Genomic DNA, 22719 nt, shown 5'->3' with positions numbered 1-22719 from the left:
GCAATACTAGCAGCATTTCTAGACTCTTCATCCACATGCATTAGCAACCTGCTCTTGTTTTTCATGGGCTTGATGTTCTACCAGTCAAGCTAACTTCTGTTCTGCCATGCTGCTGTCTGCTGGCAAGAACAAGCTCCTCTCTTACAGCCCTGCAGGTGAGTTTTAACTCTCTTTGTTCTGCTCTGTGTTGCTTCAATCTAAGGGAATAGCACAACCCCAGGCCCCCGTACTGGAAATTTCAGGTTTAACTGGAAAGGGTGTTTTTTGCTTTATAGGTGATGATCTACCTCATCCCACGCACCCGTTTCCAGTGCCTACAGCTGCCCAGGCTTGGGAGCAACTCAGTTCTTGCACAGGAACAGCTTGACAGACCAAGCATCGGTGTAGGGCCTAGGCCCAAGCCCCGGACCCCGTGCAAACCAAACTGGGAGCTACGGGCCAGAGACTACCCGGCTCATAAGGGGCCTGTTCCCGTGAAGCGAGAGCGGAGGGAGGCAGGGGAGGAACCTAGGCCAAGCTGCACCCTGCGGAGGCCCGGGGGTGGGGCGTGTGGCGACAGCCTGAGGCCGGAGTACCCTCCCCCTCTTTACTAGCAGCGCGGCCGGGCCGGCGAGCGAGCAAGTGCCGCTTGACGCGGGGCCTCGGGGGTCAGCGCGCGGGGCGGGGCGCAGGGCATGCTGGGTCCTGTGGTCCGCAGCCGCCGCAACGGCTTCGGCTCTGCGCCAGCGCGCGCAGCTGCGTCCGGGCGTCGTCACATGCCTGGGGCCGCGCGCCCCGTCACTCAGCAACGGCGCTGCCCTCCCCTCGCCTCCCCCAACGGCGCGCCCCGCCCCGCCCCTCGTCACGGAACGTCCGCGCCCCGCCCCCCGCGAACCGCCGCCGGAGCCGCCTCGCAGGAGCTGGGAGCCGTCGCCGCCGCCGCCGCCATGGCCGAGAACGTCGCCGCCGCCGCGGGCCTTGAGAACCACCGCATCAAGAGCTTCAAGAACAAGGGTCGCGACGTGGAGGTGAGCGCCGCGAACCCCGCCAGCCGGCTCCCATGGTCCGGCCCGGCGGCGAGGGGCCGCTAGGAAAATGCCTCCGGGTTTTAATTCTCCGTCACGCGGGCGGGCGCAGCGCGGGGCAGGGGGGCGGATCCTTCCCCCCTCACGCCGCCGGGCGCGGGGTGCGGACAGGGCCGCACATCCCCTCCCCTCCCCACCCCAGCTCTGCCGGCCGGGCCCTGCGGCCGCCGCTGTCGCCTCCCTCCTCGGTGGTTCCGGGCGCTCGAGGCGGCGCTCGCGGACCCTGGGGGCGGCGCTGAACGCGCGCCCACCCGGTACCTCCCTCCCAGCCGCGGGGGAGGCCGCGGCTGGGCCGCTAAAGGGGGCTGGATCCCGGCGGGGTGTGGGGGCCGTGGTAGGCCTCTGCGTGGCACCGGGTGTCTTCCCTGACTCGCGTTGTATGTAGGCCGAGCGGGTGGCGGGGAGCCTCTGTTGTCCTCCAGTTGAGATCAGCAGGAGCCTCTTTCCACTCCCCTGAAGTGAGAGTCAACCTGCCGGAAAGAAAGGGGTGCGGAGCCTCGCCCTGTGTGCCCTGCTCTGACAGCTCTGCGCTCACCCGAGAGTGGCCAGCTCAGTCCAAAGTGGGCTCTGAAGCAGCACCTCCCTCCCCCCAGCTCCTATGTGCTGGGGTAGAACTCACACTTTTGCTGCTATTGTTTGGGTGGAGGCCGGTCTGTGCAGGCCTAGCTCAGCAGTAGCGTGCCTTTGTACAGATGACATTCACAATGGAAACTAATCTCTGTCTCCATGTATATGGTACTTGCTGGGGGTTAATCTGAGGAAAATCATGCTTTCTGCAAAGTGGATGCACACGTGAAGGGAAGGTTTTGTGCCTGGCAGACCAGCAGTGGTAACTAAATTATTGTTATCTTTATTTTTTTTTAAATACCCCACCCTTAGATTAAGTAGCTGGCTTCTATCATTACTGGTTCTTGCCTGCTTCTTACCCTGTGAAATCATTCATCCTCTTTTCCCATCTCCCTATATTGAGAATATTGATTTTGCTTCAGTGTTTCTGGGGAAATCGGGATCTTCATTTTCTGTCTTCCCAGCAGCTGGCTGAGCTGATTAGAGAACTAAGTGGGGGCAGGCTGATATCCTCACTTGGTATGTCTTGCCATCTAGGCTTCCTGGTATATGGACTTGTTTGAAGCTGGTGGCTAGTGAGCTCAGAAAAGGATCTGTTTCTGTTTACAAAGGGGAAACTGCTATAGCTGTCTCGAGAATTATTCAGCTTCAGTTATGCTGGTGCACCTCCCTTGTGTGGCTGCTGTTCTTAAGTAGTTAATCTGCATTAATTGCTCTTATTATGGTATACTCTCCTATGGTTATTCTGTGGTCAGCTTTCCTGAATAGACTAGCCCTGAAGCTTCCCAGCTCAGAGGGTCACAATACTTAGCCCTGGTGGAGTATAAAAGGTTCTGTATTAGAGTTAAAAGGTGGTAAAAGAGCTTGTTCAGCATTAATTTCTGTACCCCCAAATGTTATTATTCTCTAAAGAAGTATGGTAGTACTTAAAAAGCTTTATGTTCACAGAAGAAATTAGATATTCAGTTTAAAAGTTAAATGCTTTACATTAAATTTAGTCTGTTTAAAAAACAAACAATTTAAGCAGAACTCTTAAAAGTCAGAATGTGGTTTACGTTAAACATTTGGTGATTTTCAATATTTCTGGTTAACTGTTGGCTTCCTGATTTGTTTTCCTGTTTAACATGGAGGTCAGTCCTGAGACTGGTAGTAGAAGTACCCTCATCAGTAGCTTTGCTTTAACCAGTTGTTATACCAGTGTATCTGCTGGGATTATTTTAAAAGACTTGATGAGTTAGTTTAGTATAGGGCAGGGGTATTTGTTCACAATGGGGTACTGGGCTGGATCTGGACTGCAGGGCTCTTTGCAGGTTGGATCCAACCTGGGGCAGGAGGGCTGCCTCAGTAGCCATTGTGGTGCAGGGTGGGCGCTGTAGGTCTGGTGGGGGCAGGAGGAACACCGGAGTCTGATGGCAGCAAGCCAAGCTTACTACTGATCGCCATGCCCAACAGAACCAAAGGGTCCAACTGTGCAGTCTGGTGGGCAAGATAGGGAGACTCCATAGGCCAAATGTGGCCTGCTGGCCCAATGATTGACACCCCTGCTCTAGGGAATGCCACATGTGTTGAACTGTTTTTTTGAACAAAAGGTGCTGACTTGCGGGTTTATTGCAGTGTAAAATGAATTGTATGCCAGGCAAAGGATTTACATCCTGTGATATGGCTATGGACCTGGGAACTAGTATAATTGAGTAACAGCTGTAAGGGTGGCACCTTAAAGTCTAACTCTAATTCTAAAGTAGATCAATTGCAGTCCATTTCATTCAACTGGGTGGTGGTGTCATTGACTAGAGGAGAGGTAGTTAAGATCAGGAAGGGTAGGGGGCACAAGTTAGTCTTCAACTTGTTGCGTTCTCTCTCTTAGTTGAGAATTGCTTGCTTTGAGCCTTTTGCCACAGTGAAGGTGCTTTTTATATAATATAGGAAATTCTTCCAAAATGATTGCCTTTATGTTTGTAGATAACTTTTTTAACAAAAGAGGAACTCCAGAAGCCAGGAGGAATACTACTGATCATTTGGGATGGTCAGTGAGCTGAGATCTTTGTAAGGTAACATTAGTAGAAAAATGAACTATTCTGGATGTTGGACAGTTGGACTCATATGTGCTGATTTATCTACCTTACAATATTGCTTTTTTTTTTTTTTAGGAAATCTTAACTGTTAAATACCTTATTTCCAAAAGAGGTGCACTGATATATTGGTTGTGTATCGGATTAGCACCGATTAAAAGGAAAATGAACATTATTGGCTTTTTTTAGCCAATAATGTTCTCCGATTATTTAATTATGCCATAGCCCCCCAATGCCTGGGTTCTCTCCTGTGAGCCGGGGTGACCCCGGATACACTCCTATCTCTTCACTGGTGGGCCGGGCTGGGCAGGAGTGCAGCTGCCACGGTGTCCCAGGGGCTGTCACAGACTGCAGGCTGGGGCCAGGATGAACACTGTAAAAGGTGCTGAATACCAGAGAAGTGACTAGGGTGTCCAAGGGTGGGCAGAACTGAGCTGCCTGACCCGGCCCAGCGTGACTCAGCCCACGGTGCCTGGGGGTCTGTGCCTCAGAGGTGGGAGCGGAGGGCCTGGCCAGGGCATCTACTCCCCCACCCCACTCCCTTTCCCCACTCTACCCCCTCCTGCCTGCTGTGTGTGGCAGAGTCCTTCTCCAGTGGGAAGGAAGCCTTTGGGAGTGGGGGGTGGTGCTTTAATTAAAATGACTCTGCAATCCGCTCTAAAGTGTCCAGAGACCACCCAGCCCTGGGCAGTCTCAGACTTAGGCAGCTGTCCGCAGGCTCGGATAGAAGGGCTGGGGCTGCAGTGGGCACAGGGCACTTGTACATGTGCTCCAGGAGTGTGTGGGGAGGGGTGGGCGGAACAGCGTTTTAATTAGTAAAGTGCTGCTGTGTCTCCTGTATCAGCATCCCCACACTTAGAAAGGGGGTGCTTGAACTAAAGCTTATTTGACAAGCGTTATTACTAAATGTTGGTTATTGGATCGGTATTGGCTGATATGGCTGGTTAATAATCAGCTATTGGTATTGGCCAACAAAATCTTTATCCATGCACCCCTAATTTCCAGTCAAATCTGTTGAACAAAGTGCAGCCTGTATCACCTGCTTGAAGATTGTATACTGTTGACGTTCATCTAACCAGGGCTGAACGAATACGGAATCCATTTAGTTAGAAACCATGTTTCCTTAGGTCCTACTCAGCTGCTGGTTATTAAATATTCTAAAATAATTTATTTTCATAGTACTAACTGTTCTGATGCTTATTCCTTTAAATGGTAGTTTATTCATATTTTGTTCATAGTATCATAGTACTTAGGGTCAGAAAGGACCTAAACAGATCATCAGGTCCTACCCCCTGCCCCAGGCAGGAGCAGATGCTGGGGTCATATCCCCTCAGCCAAATATCTGTCCAGCCTCCACTTGAAGACCTCCAAGGTAGGAGAGAGTACCACCCCACTTGGGAGCCTGTTCCAGAGCCCTAACTGTAAAGTAATGTCTCCTGATGTCCAGCCTCAACCTTCACTCTAACAATTTGTGGCCATTATTCCTAGTAACCCCCAGTGGTGCCCAGGGGAACAGAGCCTCCCCCAATTCCCACTGGTCCACCCGGCGAGCTTGTAAACAGCCATGAGATTCCCTCTCAGCCTGCTCTTGTGGAGGCTGAATAGGTTCAGGCCCTTTAGCCTCTCTTCATTGGGCCTGTCCTGCTGCCCCTTGACCATGCGAGTGGCCCTCCTCTGGACCCTTTCAATGCTAGCCACACTTCTCTTGAAGTGCAGCACTCAGAACTGGATGCAGTATGCCAACTGTGGCCTGACCAATGTCACATAGAGGGGAAAAAGATCACCTCCCTGGACCTCCTTGTGATGCATCTGTAGATGCACAACAAGGTGCGGTTAGTCTTACTGACTGCTTCCTCGCATTGGTGGCTCATGTCTGTCATGGAGACAGCAATGACTCCAAGACTCCTTTCTGCCATCGTGTTGACAAGAAGGGTATTCCCTAGCCTATAGGTGTGTTGCTGGTTCTTTCTCCCTAGATGCAGTACCTTGCACTTGTCTGCATTGAATTCCATCTTATTCTCATCTGCCCACCTCTGTAATTTGTCTAGATCTAGCTGGATTCTGTCCCTCCTCTCCAGCATACCCACCTTGCCCCACAACTTGGTGTCATCAGTGAATATGGACAGAGTGCATTCCACACCCACATCCAGATCACTGATAAAGATGTTGAACAGTATAGGTCCCAGGACTGAGCGCTGGGAGACTTCACTGCCCACATCCCTCCAGGTCAAAAATGACCTGTCCACCACCACTCTCTGGGTGCGACCATCTAGCCAATTTGCCACCCATCTGACTATGCAGGCATTAATGTCACCTAGTTTTTTTAAAGAGAATGTGGTGGGAAACTGTGTCAAAGGCCTTAAAGTCCAGGAAGATGACATCCACCCTGACACCCTTGTCCAGGAACTTTGTGACCTGATCATAAAAAGAACTCAGGTTAGTCGGGCAGAACCTGGCATCAGTGAACCCATGTTGGTTGCCTCTGAGTGTTACGTCCCTTGCTGGGCGCTTGCATATGTGCTCCTTGATAATTTTCTCAAAGGTCTTCCCAAGGATTGAAGTAGGACTGACTGGTCTATAATTGCCGGGGTCCTCTTTTCTCCCCTTCTTGTAAATGGGACCACGTTGGCTCTTTTTCAGTCCTCTGGTACCTGACCAGTGCCCCACGGATGCTCATACAGCCATGCCAGGGGGCCTGCTGTGCCCCCGCCAACTCCCTCAGCACCCTCGGGTGAAGAGCATCTGGACCTACTGATTTAAACATGTCCAGCCCCTCCAAAAGTTTCCTAACTAGGTTGTCCCTGACCCTGGGCATGGCAGTGCCTCCCCTGGATCCATCCGCAATTGTAGTAGGGTAGATGTCCCAATCGCTGTTCAGGAATGTGGAGGCAAAGAATTCGTTAAAGAGGTCAGCTTTTTCTTTTGCTGCAGTCACCAGATTGCCAAGCCTATCCTGTAGGGACCCCACATTACCCAGTGCCGCCTTCTTACTTCCTATGTGTTTAAAAAAGGAAAATTTGATAAGTTCTTGGCTCTGCTATGCTACATATAACACTATCTTGTTATAACCGGGCTTGTTCTTAATTTTTTGGTAGAAGTAAAGGGACTGGACAAAGCTAGTGCATCTAGTGTAGAGAAGGGTCCAGGTCTAGCAACATTACATGGGTGATTGTAATACGTTGTGTATCACATAGACAAGTTTGCAGTGCTCTTTCTGTTGGGTCAGAAAAGGGGTATGTTGAGAGGAGCTGTGGTTAGTGGGTCCACAAACTTCACCATTCCATTGTTTGTGAAGAATGGAAAATTGTCTGTCTTGGTTTTCAGGTGTGGCACAGAATAGTCTTTATTTCCATATTAGTTTCCAAGCTATGTAGGCTGTATATATAGGATAATAATTTAATTTGAAATGCACTGTTGCTAGTATCTCCAAAAATGGTGCTCAAAATCATTTGATTAGTATTCCAAACAGCAATTGTTAGAGGGTTTTTTTTTTACTAATTATAACTCTAGTTTTTGTTATGGTTAACACCCAAATAAATTAATTTTACAAGCTTTGTGGGGTCTCCTAGTCTCCATATTTGGGGAAAAAAATCAGATTTCCTTTTTCTCCATATACATAAAAACACCTGATTCCTTGTTTAGAGGGTCTTATGATTGTGAGTTCCTAAGTTTCAGACAGCCACTGGCATGGTTTGCAGGCTGCTGTTTTATACTTAAACTTGTTCTGTAAAATATCCAAACCACTCGGATAAATGCACACCTTAATCAAATTTATTTTAGATGTAATTAGGCTAATTAAAGCAGTTATGAAAGATTGTAGCTCATTAGGTTGTTAGTGAAATCTAAACTGAATTTAGTTATTAAAAATTGTATTAGGGCATTGAGATTTCTTGCTCTGTAATGGCAATCTCTCAACTACGTTATTTTCTATTAACTTTGCTGTTACTGTCAACCATCTTCTGCCCCTTCTTGACCTCTTATTTGCTTTTGGTCCATTACCCTCATTTTTATTTAGAACCATAAAAAGCACATATGCACAGGTTCTATTTTATCAACTTTTGTCCAATTTATAATTTTAAGTCTGTCAGTCCACCTATTATCAGCCAGCATCTGTGAATGTAGTGTATGGAGGAATCATTAAGTTTTACGTAACAGACTCCTAAATAAACTTGAATTTGGCATTTATAGGCCTGATCATATAATCTGAATTTAGTTCTCTTGTGCTATGCACTGAATGAGTGACTGAAAAATAAAGTTTAATTGTTTAATCAGAATAGTTATGCGTAACAGACCAGAAATAAGATTGCATAGGCAACTGTATTGCATGGTGGTACTTAAACTTTTGAATGTTTCACTCCGCAACTTCAATTTTTTTTTTACATCTGTATGCAACTTCTAGCCTTTTGAAAAATGTATTACCTCTTTCAGGCAACTATAAAATCCCAACCATGAATCAGCAGGATTTGAATGCTGAACCTTCTGTCTGACATGGATTTTTATTGCCTGAGCCACAAGGTTAATTACATTAAGTGGCAGTAGGAGATGGCTGCTTTACCAGAGAGGATTTTGAGCAGGGGTAGGCTATGTTTTTTGGCTGGAGTACCGAAAAACCCACTATGTCTACCTTGTAAGGTGCCTGAGTGCCAGCATGCCACAAAAAGAAAAGGAGGGGGGCGCATTTACAATTATTAACTGTATTAAAAATGCACTGCATATTTAATACAGTCTTAAAAAAAAGCAACATTTATGATTATTACAGTAAATACCAGGTTTTCCAAAAATTCAAAACCTGATGACAATAAATAAAACTTCATGTACTGCCTTTATACTTGTGATCTGTTTTTTCTTGTTAAGCATGTTGTGATGAGAGGGGGGAGAGAGGAGCAGGGGGGTGGGGGGGAGTCATTGCGGGCAGGCTGGCCTGGCCAGGCCCTTGGGAATGCTCCCTGGTGGAGAGCTGAGGTCAGGCAGGGAGCGGGGGCTGCCCCAGGGTTTTGTAGACTTGGGGCCCAGCAGCACTGGAGTTGGGGCCCAGTTGGCCTGCGTAGCTCAGGGGGGATGGGCCACCCTGCCTGCAAATGGACGCTGCCTGGCTGGGCCAGGACTCTAGGCCCAGTGAGCTCCCTGCTTTGTCTCTGTGCGTGCTGGGTACAGTGCGAGTGGGAACTGTAGCTGCAGGCTGTTCCCCAGGGTCGGGGAACAGACGCTATAGCTGGTGCTCAGGGCCGAGCTAGCCAGGAGCCTGTAGCGCAGCGGCTCTGTGCAGTGCCTGCCCCAGCCCTGGCCCCTTGAGAGGAGCTGCAGGTGGGCAAGGCTAGGACCTGGGAACACTGAGGCAACTGCAGTGGCTGTTTCCAGGCTCCAGGGGGCTCCCACGGTCAGGCCCTCGCACCAGAGATGACTCTGCCCTGCTTGCACTGTGACCAGCGTGCAGGGAGGTTGATCCCAGAGAGGGAAGCCCCCCGAGCCTGGTGTCCTACCCTAGCCAGGCAGCATCCCCATGTGTGCAGGGTGGTTGCGGCCCATCGCTGAGGAGCTGAGTGGGCTTGGCTATGCCCCACCACGGATGCTGCTGGGCACCCCTGCCTGCCCACTGCAGCTCAAGCCTGCAGAGCCCCGGGGCTGCCCCCACTTCCTACCCAGCCCCTGCCTTCCTAAGGGCCCAACTAGGCTAGCTTGCCCGCAGCGCCTCTCCCCACACTGCCCAGACTCTGTCCCGACCGCCTGGCCCCAGCACTTGGCACCCCAGTGCTGCCCTGGGTGGGACAAGGTGTCTGCCTGCCTGGGCCCAGCGTTCTGCCACCCACTGGAAGCCTCCAGGGCAGTGACCCTGCGCAGTGCCTGCCCTGGCCCCAGCCCTGCCCACCTGCAGCTCCCTCCAGGGTCCAGCTGGGCGGGAAGATGCAGCCTGTGAGCAAGGGGTGGGGGCAGTCAAATGCAGACAACCTCCCTGCCTGTGTTCTTCTGGCTCTGACTTGTGGCTGCATGGGAGAGCCCAGAGTAGCAACTTAAAAAAAAATTCAAACAATTTCTTTGCATGTCTTCTGGCATGCCGGGAAAAATGTCTTCACATGCCACTAATGGCACGTGTGCTGCTGGTTGCCAGCCTCTGCACTAGAGAAAGTATTCTGCATTTGGATGGGTGGGCAGGAAAAGTTTGGCACAGTTGTCCTCTCCTCAGACTTAGAAACTTTGGGGCTCCTTCCCTCATGTGTTGTCTGCAGAGGCAGAGAATGGCTGCTGGGGTCGTATGCTGAGTTGGAAGGCTCATGATGTGGATAGCCTTGCTTTTCATAGTTTTTAGTGTCGGAAGGGACCTGAGTAGATCATCTAGTCTGACCCCCCACCATGGCAGGAAACAATATTAGGGTCAAACAACCCCAGCAAGATGTTCATCCAACCTCCTCTTAAAAATCCCCAGGGTAGGAGCCAGGACTACCTGTCTTGGAAGTTGGTTGCAGATCCTAGCTGCCCTGACCGTGAAGTAGTGCTTCCTGATATCTAGCCTAAACCTGCCCTCTGCCAGCTTGTGACCGTTATTCCTGGTCACTTCTGGCAGTGCACGGGGGAACAGTGACTCCCCCAATGCCCGCTGATCCCCCCTGACTAGTTTATAACAGGCCACGAGATCCCCCCTCAGCCTTCTCTTCTGGAGGCTGAATGGGTTCAGGTCCTGTAGCCTCTCCTCATAGGGCCTGCCCTGCTGTCCCCTGATCATGCGAGTGGCCTTCCTCTGGACCCTCTCTATGCTGTCCACATCCCTCTTGAAGTGCAGTGCCCAGAACTGGACGCAGTACTCCAGCTGCAGCCTGACCAGTGCCTCATAGAGGGGGAGGATCACCTCTTTGGACCTGCTTGAGATGCATCTGTGGATGCATGACAAGGTATGGTTGGCCTTCCTGACTGCCTCCCCGCACTGCCGGCCCATGTTCATCTTGGAGTCAATGATGACTCCAAGATCCTTTTCCGCCTCTGTGCTGACAAGAGGGGAGTTCCCCCAACCTGTAGGTATGGTGCCGGTTGTTCCACCCCAGGTGCATCACCTTGCGCTTGTCTGTGTTGAATCTCATCCTATTTAAATCTGCCCACCCTTGTAGCCTGTCTAGGTCTGATTGAAGCCTGATGCTACCTTCTAGTGTGCCCACATCCCCCCACATCTTAGTGTCATCAGCAAATTTGAACAGGGTGCTTTTTACCCCCTCATCCAAATCACTGATGAAGATGTTGAACAGTGCGGGCCTGAGGGCCAAGCCCTGCGAAACCCCACTGCCCACGTCCTTCCAGGTTGAGAAGGACCCATCCACTACCACCCTCTAGGTGCGGCCCTCCAGCCAGTTGGCGACCCAATTGACTGTGTGGGCGTCGACACCACAGTCCCCCAGTTTCTTAATGAGAACTCCAGCTTCTCTTTGTAGGTGGAATTTGGCTATGGAGAATACTAGACTCTGGAATCTAACCTTGCTTTCCTTTATCATTATTGTGGCTCTGGTAGTTCTCAGGTGTTCCCAGTGTGGCATGTATTGCTGATGTTTTGGCTTCACTGTTGATCCATATGTTGAGCATGTTTACTCGTGTTCAATATTTTGGTATATTACCAGTATTTCTCAGGTTCAGAAAAGGATTAGACTCCTTCAGAGAGGACAGATCCATTGGCAGCTGTTAACTAGAACAATCAGGATTGTATCCTCTGACATACCTAAGCCAATGTACCAGAGAGGGTATGGCAGGGGATGAATCACCCTAGACATGGTCTTCCTCAAAAGCAATGGTCCTTAACCAGGTATTTCAGCTCCCCAGGATATCTTGAGATCCTTTCAAGGGTGTTGCGGGGTGCTACACAGGGTTAGCACTATTAAATGTACAAACATGATTCATAAAATAAGCCCAGAGATTTCAAATAGGAATGAATCCATAGTACTAAAAAAACATTCTGACCTGTAGTGGGCCTTTGAGTTTTTTGCAACAGAAAAATTGCTTTATCATTTTTTTCCATAGTCAAAAAAAAAAAGAGTGAAAAAAACCTGAGCACTGGGATTTTCAGAGGGGTTCCTTGAGCATAAAAAAGTGTGAGAACCACTGCTCTAAAGCATCTGCTGCTTGCCACTGTTGGAGACAGGCATATTTGTCATACAGTGGCAGTGGGTCTAGGTCTACCTGGAACTACAGACTCCCCTCACTAGCTATAGGGAGGCTACTAAATGTACTGCCCTTAATTCCACAGGTATTTGCCACTGTTGGAGAGAGGATTCTAGGCTTAGTGGACCATTTGCCGTGTAGTTTTTATAATCTTATGTTCCTGTGAGAAAGGGAAACAGTGTCAATTACCAACACAGCCAAATCTTGATTTTGTTTTTTGTTTTTTTTAACATGGGATCGGTAGGAAATGTATTTTAGGCCCAGGGTTCTTTCCCTTCTACATTTAAAAGGTCTCTATAGCAAGGAATGGAGGTGTTAGGGATTCACAGAAAAGAAACTTCTTTAATTGCAAGTGATTAACAACAGACTAGGTGTCACTACCAGCCATGCTGGTGTCACTACTTCCACATGTTGCCTAATGCTTCCACTCTTTCTTTTCCTGAAGGCCAAATTAAACAAAGCTTGCTGCTACTCACAGTGACCATGGCCTTGTGAAGGCATTGCAGCAACACTGCCTCCATCTTATTGAGGGGAATGTTATCACTATCTCAGCAGATCATTACTCTGGCACGATGCCATCCAAGGGAAAAGCTCTGTCTAATGCTGTTCCCAGAGGAAACAGTATGTATTTGAGAGCATGGGTGTTCTCTAGGACATTTTACTCATCAAGAAAGTGGCTGCCTGTAGCAGGTTGACAGTTCATATAACATAGTCTTTCTTTCTCTGGATGTACTTGCTCCACAAAACATAACGTAAATCACTAATCAACAACCAAAAGACCCTGTGTTCTTTTTCCAGACCCTGAGAAAGCCCTGGCTCAGTGTTGCAGCTGCTAGCCACTCAGCTTTCCTTCTCTCATCTCTGTCTAGGTTCCCCCATCTCCCTTCCCCTGGGAGCTTTTAACTTTATCTAGCCAGCCAATTATCCTCATCAGCTGGTCAGGTCCTCCTAAGCAGGCATCCAATTACTTGCTTACTGTTTGCAGCTGGGCTGCAGCCCCTGAGGCATGCAGCCTGCTATACATTCATCTCCCACAAAGAGTGGGACACTCCTATCTCTTTATCTTGCCCTCGGTTGCTAGCCAGGCTTTCCTGGTCCGTCTGTGCTCTAACTCGCTAATTGCCTTAAGGGCTAATTTCATGGTTTCCTTCCTCCCCTACAGTCATGCCCATGCCTTGCAGATGTTAATGGTCAATCATTCCAGTGGGCCCATAGCACTAGTAAAATGTCAAGACTTCACACCTTCTGGGGCCTCAGACTTCCCAGCTTCTGCCCCTTCCCTTTAGCTGGGCTTCTTAGCCTAGGCCCACTGCTCTGGATCTAGCTTCTGAGCTCCAGTCCCCGTTTTTCCTTTCTGGGATTCTGGGTCCTCTGGCTCTTGCCCCTCTTGGGTTCTCAGTCCCGTGTCCTGGTTTTACCCCTCTTGGGCTCTGGGCCCCCTGGCCCTCTACTACATACTTCCTCACCTTCTCACACCTCCTTGGGGAGGGGAGGCTTAACAGCTAATTACCTTCTGTTCTTTCTCACTGTAACTTAGGTACAAGTTATCAGTCATATACTCCTGGGGTCTCACAGGTACTGTCTCCAATAGACAACTCCTGTTTATCTCTGGACTTTCCCACCACTAGTACTCCTTTTGGAAACTAGTCTGTCATCTCCATGTATCAGCCTCTCTCCTTAAGTCTTCTCTCTCAGAGGACTGTGATAGATTTTTCCCTGGTTCCATACCTTACCCCAAAATTCCTTAAGTCACAAGGTAGCTGTACCAACCTCTGTCTGGCAGTCCCTATAAGACACTCTCTGACCATTTGGATCTGCCATGTAGCCATGCTTGATAGACAGTTGCTATTGCTTGGGTGACTTTTTGCTGTGGTGTTCAAAACTAATGGCTCCCATACGTTGGCCTTTATCTTTCTTGTTTCTCCAGGGGTTGGTGTACCTTACAGTTCCCATACTTTGGAATACTCTCTTCAGCTTGCTCTAGCCTACCTTGAAGCATAGATTTCTTACAAACATACTAAAGCTTAGGCTCTCATCCCCTACATCCTTTTTACCTGCCTTGGTGTTACTGTTATCTTTCTGGGTGGCTGGTACCCATGTTGTCACCGTTATCTTATCTGGCCCCCAGTTCCTGTTCCAGGAGACACTGAGGCAGGTTATGCCTGGAGCCTTCTTCTCCACCATCCTAAGGAACTCCTCTGCCTTTACCTCCTGGCTCACATCCATTATTGGGCTTAATGGGCATTCCAACTGCAGTCTCTATTGGAGGTTCCTGTTTGGGTCTACCTGTCCCCTTAGCGACCCACCAGACCTCTTCTGTGCCTCGCAGTCTTCTCACTCCCATGTGTCTTTCTCTTTCCCTTCACACGATCTCTTGGCCTACATCCTGGGAGCGCTGTCCTTCCTCTTAATCCTAGGGGGATCGCTCCCCGGAATGGGGGCACATCATCCTTGGTTCATGGATAATTGTATTGTCCATTACACATAAACTTCACCATTAAGACTGCCACCATATGCCTTGTTGAATGGCATACCTGGTGTCCCTGGGTTTGGGTTGGCCACTTTCTGGTGAGCTCCACTTCTCTCCTGGTCCAAGTCCTGGCTCTCTAATATAGGGGAGTATGATCTTTGGCAGACTGGCCTGTTTTTCCCTTCAAGACTTTTGTTGTTGACCTTTGTTGTCTTCCTTTAGGCTTCTTTCCTGTGTCCCGGCACAGCTCCCATTCCGGGTGTCCTGGCCTCTTCGCTATTCATGGCTGAGATGGACACTATCATTGCCCCCTCTTCTCCCACCCATCTTATTGAGGCTGCATCAGAGGTAGGGCCTCAATGACACCCATGTCATCTTTAGTTATTTCTTGTAGCTGGACTGGCTGTGTGGACAACCCTATCACAGTTTATAGGTCATTGTGTGACCTTCCCCATGGGTGTGATTTTGTTGAGGATCTTCCTTTTCCAGGTCCTGCCTTGGGTCTTGGTCCCCTACCCATCTAGTCTCTGCTTCACCCCTCTCGGGAGGGCTCTGGGTTTCTTGGTGTTGTCATGGAGGTGCGAGTGGCCTCATTTTAGCCTCTTCCCACTTGACTGCAGGAGTTGGCTCTTTAAGGCTGCCATCTGCACCTCTTTCTCCTCACGGAGGTGGTGCTCAGCTTTCTCCTGTTCTAACAACTCATGTTTCATCTCAAGAGCCTTCATGTTGGCTGGTGAGTCTTGTCAGCTCTTTTCTCAGCCCTTCTATCTTCTGTTTGTGCATAGCCTCCAGTTCCCCCAACCTTGGGTCAAGACTCTCTAATAAAAGTGGACTTAATACTTCTCTTGCTTTATCAGCACCACCCTGGTTTTTCTTTTTAGGGGTGGTGCTGTTGCTGTTGTTGCAGTCCCTCATCAGGGCTCCTGTCTCCATGCTGGAGTTCACTTTAAACTGCCTGCATTCTCCACCACATGTAGCAGGTTGACAGTTCATATAACAGTCTTTCTTTCTCTGCTTGAACTTGCCCCAGAAAACACAGCATAAATCATTAATCAACAACCAGATGAATACACAAACAGTACAGGGTTAACTTGCACCCTGCAGTCTTTTGCCAGGCCCTGAGAGAGGCCCTGGTTTGGTGTTGTAGTCGCTAGCCACTCAGACTTCTTTCTCTCGTGTGTGTGTGTGTGTGTGTCTCGCTTGCTGCGAGAAAGGCCTTGGCTTGCTGTTGCAGCCACTAAGCATGCAGCTTTCCTTCTCTCCTCTCTCTGTCTGGTTTCCCCCAGCTCCCTTCATCTGGTCAGCCAATTATCCTTATCAGCTGGCCCAGTCATCCTAAGAAAAGACGTGCAATTACTTGTTTGCTGCCTGCAGCTGGGCTGCAGCCCCTGTTACACTGCCTTTCATGACATTTCAGTTTTGAACACTTTAAGGCTATAGAGTGCATCTTCAAGCCTGCTCCAGTTTCTTTAGCATCTCTTGCTGCTTCAGGATGGGTGTGTTTTGGAGAGAGGTAGACTTAAGTTTTGGCAAGATGGGATGGAGAAAAGAGAAATGGATAAAGGCATAATTTTTAGTTGCCTTCTTAGATTCCTTCTAGTTCTAATCTGCCTCACAAAGCATGTAACAGAAAACAATAGAAAAAGTTTCAGTTTAAACTGAAGTGGCAAATTTCAGTAGGACCCACTTTGCAATTTAGTTTTGCTTAAAAACACTGAGAATATTAAACCAAAATCTGAAGGTAAAAAAACTTTTGTTTGTTTAAATGCATGCTCCGTTTTCTGAAAATGAGGTGCACCCTAAGGTTCAATAGCTCATAGGCCATTCTAGCTGAGAAAAATACTATGAGTGCACCAATAAAGATTTTCATGGTTTATACTGATAGCCAATTATTCACCCGGCATATTGGCCGATCCCAACTGATTTACAGGAATGCAGCTGGGCAGCATGGAGAGAAACACCCTGCAGGTAAGTCTGGGGGGGGGGAGGGTCCCCACAGTGAGGGAGGGAGCGGGGCAGGGACTGGCTTTGCAGGGCAGTGGATGGGACCCCAGGGCCGGAGGGAGGAGGGAGCAGAACGGAGCCACGAGTGGCTCGCCTGGGGATCAGCCTCCCAGTGCTTAAAAATGGTGGCAGGGGTGCTTGAATTAAGCTCATCAAATGAGCTTTAGTTCAAGCATCATTGCCACTGTTTTTAAGTGCAGAGATGCTTTTAGGAGCACAGCTGAGCAGCGTGAGGGTGGAGGCAGGTTAGGGTGCCTGTTACGGACTTGGGCTTTCCTCTCTGCTGCCAGGTGCTTTCTGCATGTTCCCTTCCCAACCAGCAGCAGGAGGCACAACTTGTAGCCCCCACTGTCCGGGTAGGCAGGGGGCATGCAGATAGTGTGCAGCTCCCAAGGCAGAGGCAGCAAAGCAGAGAGCACAAAGGACACAGCAGGCAGCCTGCCTCTGTCCTTGCCCTGTGCACAAATCTGAGGGGGGGGCCATGCCCCCTGGGGCTGCATGCAGTGACTGGAAGCTGCACCACCTCCCCCCCCCCCCCCCCCCCCCCCGCACCCTTGGATGAGCTGCCTGCGGCTCCATCCTGCTCCTTGTCCCAGCCGTGGGTCCCATTCACCACCCTGGCTAGGTACCACTCCCAGCCCCTGCCCTTTCCCCTTCTTCTGCTCCACTCCCTCCCTCACTGTGGGGGCCTTGATCTGCTGCTCCTTCCCCTCCACAGATTTACTTGCACACTGCCCAGCTGAATTTTAGCCACATGCATGTGTGCAGCTGCGTGCGTACACACAGTGTCCAGGGGCAGAAGGCATATTATATTTTTTGGTGACATTTATCTGCTATACCAACCAAAAAAAGGAGATAGCCAATAATGTTAATTTTCCTTTTATCAGTGTCAGTCCACTATGGCACTGATATATCGGTGTATCTCTAAAAAATATTATATAATTCTGGAAAGGAGAAATGTTTTAAAGTGTCCTAGAAGTAAACATCTTGTCTTTAAATGCAGGCTGGTTGTATAGGATCTGTCCCTAATTCATGTTTTGATTATTTTTGCTCTTATTCTCTTTAATTCTGCTAGTTGTAGCAGCTTTCTTGATACTGATTGGTACTTTTATTAAATAAACCCCCTGTTCATTAGGTCTCAACACAAAATAGTTGCTGAAGTTGTATGTGGGGGAGGTGGGGACCACAATGTATTAAACGAGCCATTTTTTTTACAGGTCATATTTTCTGTTAGGACTACCTGGTTGGGCCATTGTTGCAGTGGTTCTAAAAAGCCATAACCATAACCATGTAGGAAGTGGAATGTGCTTAAGACAACAAGGTCACTGTCTAAAAACAGGTACAGTGATCAAAGAGTAGGAAATGGCAGAGAACACATGGGTTCACTTTCTTTTTGGACAGGGATGAGGTATGGAGAATGATGTGAGGGCATAAGTGAATAAGAGTGTGGCTAGGAAAATCCATGCTAGGCACGAAACAGTTGTGACACATGAGCAGACAGAAAATTGTAAAAATCAGACATCTTGGGTCTCTAGGAGCAGTGAAGATTGTAAGCTCTTTTGGGAGAAGAGAGTGTTAATTGTTTGCCTTTAAAGTAACTAACATTGTGCAACTCTTGCTATTTGATTGGGATTCCTAGGTACTGCTTTTAATAAGAGGAGTGAGCTGGAGGCAGCTTGCTGATGAGCTTTTCAGTACTTTATTGCTGGTATCTCAAATGCCTGGATTTCCCTGGGTCTGTGGGGCCTCATTTCAAGATTTTTTTTTTTTTTCCCCTGGTTCTCTTGGGTAAGTGGTAGAGTTTTGGGACCTTATGTCTCCTCACCCAAAACAAATACATTTCTGCTCTGACACTTTTAAACCAGATGTGGTACTGACCTATGGCAAACACAAAATATCTCTAAATGCTCCACAGGCAGTTGTAAAATTAGATACAATTTGAGCATTTTTCTTTTGATTCAGTCACTTTTTCACCAAAGTATTTTCCCCATATTTTGGCATCTGTGGTACTGTGTGATTCTGTACACATTTTTTATCTGGGTTATTGTGAAGCTCCAGAGTAAATATACCATTGGGAAAATCAATAGGGATGCACTGATATATATTGGTTTGCTGTTGGTTTGGCACCAATAAAAGAATAGCTGATAATTATGGACATGTGCCTGGAGCACCCTGGCGAGTGTAGTCAAGTCCCCATGTGCCGCTGGCCCAAGCCCATGGCAAACTACAGATCCTGGCAAGCATTGAGGGTAGTGGGGGAACAGTTACAGGGCACCATGCCCAGCAACAAAGGGACTGTTACTGGCTCCTACTGCTGCTGCCATGGCAATGCCACATGCACAGCAGTGGCCTGAGCACTGGGGCTGTTGTGGATACATTGGGCTGCGTGTGGGTGTGGTAAAGTGCCATGTGAAGGACATTCCACTTCTCGTGGCACCTTTGCGAAAGCAGCTTCTTCCTGGCAGCTGCAGGAACTCAGCTGCATGGGTCCTGCTGGCATTGAGGCAGTGGTGTGCTGTGGCGCTTCTGACCTACCTGGTGCTGCTGTCTGCGTGAGGGTCTGCCCTGCCCTGCCCACCTGGGACAGCAGCATGGGCTGCAGTGGAGGAGCTGTGGGCAAGGGAGAGACATGCATGGGAATAAGGTGGTCACTGCCTTCTCATCAAGGGCTGGAGCAGGCATGTGTGTTATAAATACAAAAGAAACAAAAGTAGATTTAATGTCAGTCGTTTAAAATGCCTTGCACTATTACTAAATGCTGGTTATCAGATAGACTTCGGCTGATATGGTTGGCTAATCATCAGCTATCGGCCAAGAAAATGTTTATTGGTGTACCCTTAAAAATTGACCCTATCCTTAGATATTCTGAGTTTTTTGCACACATTTGTAAAGAATCTTACAAATATTAACCAAGAAGACCTAGACAACTACATTCTAAAGCAGAAATATATACCCAGACTTAACAGTAAAAATGTTATTGGTGTCCAGTTCATACCTATACCACACTTGTTCAATTTTCTAATAAAAAGATGTATTTTCTAACTGCTAGTGCTTCATGTCATCCTGGGTTGGATAGAATGAAATCGGCTTTATTTTTATTGCTGCCAGCAGTAATGTTTCCATAGTACAGTCCTTTCATCTTCAGATTATGCCCCATACAGATAGTAGACTACTTATCTAAATCACTATAACAATATAATTATACAGGAATACTAGTCTTATTGTTAAGGCTGTTGATTATGACTCTAATCTGGATTCAGTTTCTGCTCTATCATTATTATCTCTTGTGACTAAATTGGAATAACTGTACCTCAGTTTTTCATCAGTGAAATAGGTTTAGTAATTGGAGGTAAGGAGGATAAATGTTAATTGTGTAAAGTACTCAGATACTAAAGTTATGAGGGAGGTTTATCTAGAGAAGTTTTGCTATTGTCCAAATGCAGATTATGTAAGCAAAGCTGTGGTCAGAATTTAGCTGAACAGATTTTTGTTTGCTTGTGTGTTTTAGGAGGGAAAGAACCTAGCTTATCTGTTGGAGCCTACAATATATCGTTGGGACTGGCAGTTAAAAATTACTCGTGAATTGGATGTAAAGTTCACTGAGACCATAATTATAGAGTCCTCCAGTGCTACCTTCAGTCATTTTGGAATGGAAGCACCCTGTATACTGTATTTTCTTATATATAATATGTACCTTTTTTACCCCAAAATCAGGGTCTGTGCTTTGTGGGGAAGCTGTGTTCTTTTCTTGGGAAAAAACCCCTTATGTAAACACTGCATGCCATGTAGCTGCCAAGATGGCTGCTGCTTGTGCCTGCTTAGCAAACTGAAGGGGTGCAGTCTGGTGTTAACCCTCTCACAGCTGTATCTGTTGGCTGAGCACTGTAGTTTGTATCTGAAGCAGCAGGTGAACTGCTGCTAGGATCTTGATGAGGTTTCTGATGTGAAAACAACACTTTATTTACAAAAACTTCTATTAAAAGCTCTTTATAGTAAAGAAGTAACAGTGTGGCTAGCTGGGCTGTCCATAAATTTACAGACAGTCCATAAAAAACAGGATAGAAATGCTCATTTGTAAAGTCTGTAAAAAACCAAACCAAACCAAACACCCTCCCAAAAAACAAAAACCGGTGAGTTGAAGATCATCAGAAAGAGGCTAGAAGGAAGTTGAACAGACAGAGCAGAGCAGTACCATCTAGTCACTAGATTCTAGTGTCTGGATGTGGGTGCTGTACACTGCTGAGAGCATTCTCTCAGGTCTTCGTAGCTGATGAAAGCCCCCGTAGCTCTCTCCTCACCCAGCCATGGGCACTTGCTGTTGCTGCATCACACTGACTGCCTGTAACACTTTTGAGTTACAGGTAGTCCTTTGGGGGTCTGTGCTGGGACAAGGAGTCAGGCTATGGGGTGGGTGGGGAGGGCAGCATGATGTGGGATATGGTTGGGGGCATCAGAATTTGAGGGTGAGTAGGGGACCCTTGGGTCGGGGCAGCATGGTGTAAAACTACTGCTGTAGTCAAGCAGGGTTGTCACCTCAAGATTTTTTTTCTTTTGATAATTTGCAAATTTTGTATTGATTACCAAATTCTTTTTTTTTATTACGGTTTGTGTTAAGCTCCTAAATTTGAACCCAGATCTCATCTAGGGCCTGATAGAAGTGTTCTATTTACATTATGTGAAATATGTGAGTAAAAAAGTTTAGTTGTCAGTAAAAAGGTTGTAGATTGTCAATTAAAAAATGATCTTGGGTTGGCAACCCGTCTTGCTCTCCTTATAAGGGTCTGGGGCCTAGTTTTATGTGACATAGAGTAAGTCCTCCTGGGAGGATAGTATCCATGTGGCAGGAGACAGACTGCTACAACAGGAAATTCCTGGTGCCTTGCTTCTGGGACACTGTATTTCCAGGAGGACTTGTCACAGCTGGTTGTGACTCAGGAAAAAAATCTTTTCTTCTACATTCTGCCTTCTGAAAACAAAGTATCTTCTTTATTTGGGGGAATGTTGTATGAGAGAAAATAAGGTATTCTGCAGGGAATGTTGGGGGTATTGAACATATCTGGAAGGCATATAGATGCCTTGCCTATACATTTTTCAGTTGTCTTAAGCTGTTTTCCATTTTGTTTGACTATTTTTATTAGCTTATTCTTTGTTGGATAGAGGTCATAATAAAGATGTAAAGAATACCTTTTTTTAAGGACACAAATGGTAACAGCACAGAAGTGTTTAGACTATAAGAAGACTGGCTTTGTTTAGGTTGCTCTGCCTTAGTACCACCATGTGTATTTATAACATAGAACAGTGCTTCTCAACCTTTTTTATACTGGGACCCATTTGTAAACATAAGTGGCCAATCCCAACCCAGTGCCCCTCACTCCTGCCCCCGCACCCTCCAGGGGGTGGGTGTGCATGGGGCATTGGGGGGAGGGGCTCCAAGCAGCCTGTAGCAGGGCACTAGGGTGCCTGCTACTAGCAGGAGGAATAGGGCTGCTGAAGTGCCCCGGAGCAACACAGATGGGGTTGCTAGGGCAACCAGGCAGGTCATGTGGCCAGGAGGGGGCAGGGCCAGGCCCTTATAAACGGCTAGGCCAAAGCCTAGCTAGCAGTACCCTTCTGGATGCCGCAGGAGCAGGAGCTCTGTGGCTGAGCTGAGTGGCCAGAGTTGGTGGTTGCAGCCTTACCTTACTGACCAGCTGCGATGATGCTAGGGACGAGAACACCCTGATGAGAGGTAGGGTTGGGAGCCCTAGAGGGGCTTGGAGTTTACATTACGAGCGGGTAGGCTCTTTGTTGGTTTTGTTACAGCCGTTTGGGCTTGGCTTGAGTTATGGTTAACCGGAGGACTGGGTGAGGCTGTAGGGGAATGAGGAGGCCTCAGTGGGGCTCCCCAACAGCTTGGGGGTTCCAGGTGCCCAGTAGGGGCACAGTGCCAGCGGGGTACAACTGTTTGTGCCGGAGTGGCGCAGTGTACGGGGTTTGGACCCCAGCCCGTGAGGGCGGCAGTTTGCCCAGTGGGGCAAACGACCCAAAAAAGGGTCAAGGGGCCAGGCACGGCTACGGTCACCTGAGCCCAAGCGCGGTACAGGCCCCGAGAGGGGCCGCGAGGAGTGCGGTACAGGCCCCGAGAGGGACCGCGAGGAGTGCGGTACAGGCCCCGAGAGGGGCCGCGAGGCGCTAGGGGGGCGGCTATGTGCCAGGCCCAGGGGCGCCGGTAATAGGCTGGTGGGTAGGAGCCCGGCCCAGGGGCACCAGGCGGGTGACGAGTCCAGGGTGCCAGAGGGAGAGCACCCGAGGGGCAGGGGACCAGACAACGTCCCACGGAACAGCTGCGAGGCTTGGGGCGTGCTAAAAGGGAGGTTTGGAGGCACGCATTTGCCCATAAGGCTGGGGTGAGAGTACCCCCACTTTGGAA

General features: G+C 48.6%; 1 protein-coding gene across 1 annotated transcript in view; it reads left to right on the top strand.

Moving 5' to 3' along the window:
• Positions 1–846: 846 nt before the first annotated feature.
• The window catches only part of KPNA3 (karyopherin subunit alpha 3), a 91636-nt gene continuing 69763 nt past the window's right edge, over positions 847–22719 (top strand). Inside the window, exon 1 of the mRNA XM_090026119.1 lies at positions 847–1007. Within this exon, the coding sequence (XP_089882245.1) occupies positions 927–1007 (81 nt within the window). The 5' untranslated portion in view covers positions 847–926. The remainder of the gene's footprint in view (positions 1008–22719) is intronic.

Source organism: Crocodylus siamensis, chromosome 1 (genome assembly GCF_052110815.1).
Source record: "Crocodylus siamensis isolate JL-2025a chromosome 1, ASM5211081v1, whole genome shotgun sequence".
Classification (NCBI taxonomy): Eukaryota; Metazoa; Chordata; order Crocodylia; family Crocodylidae; genus Crocodylus; species Crocodylus siamensis.
This window is presented reverse-complemented; position numbering and strand designations above follow the sequence as displayed.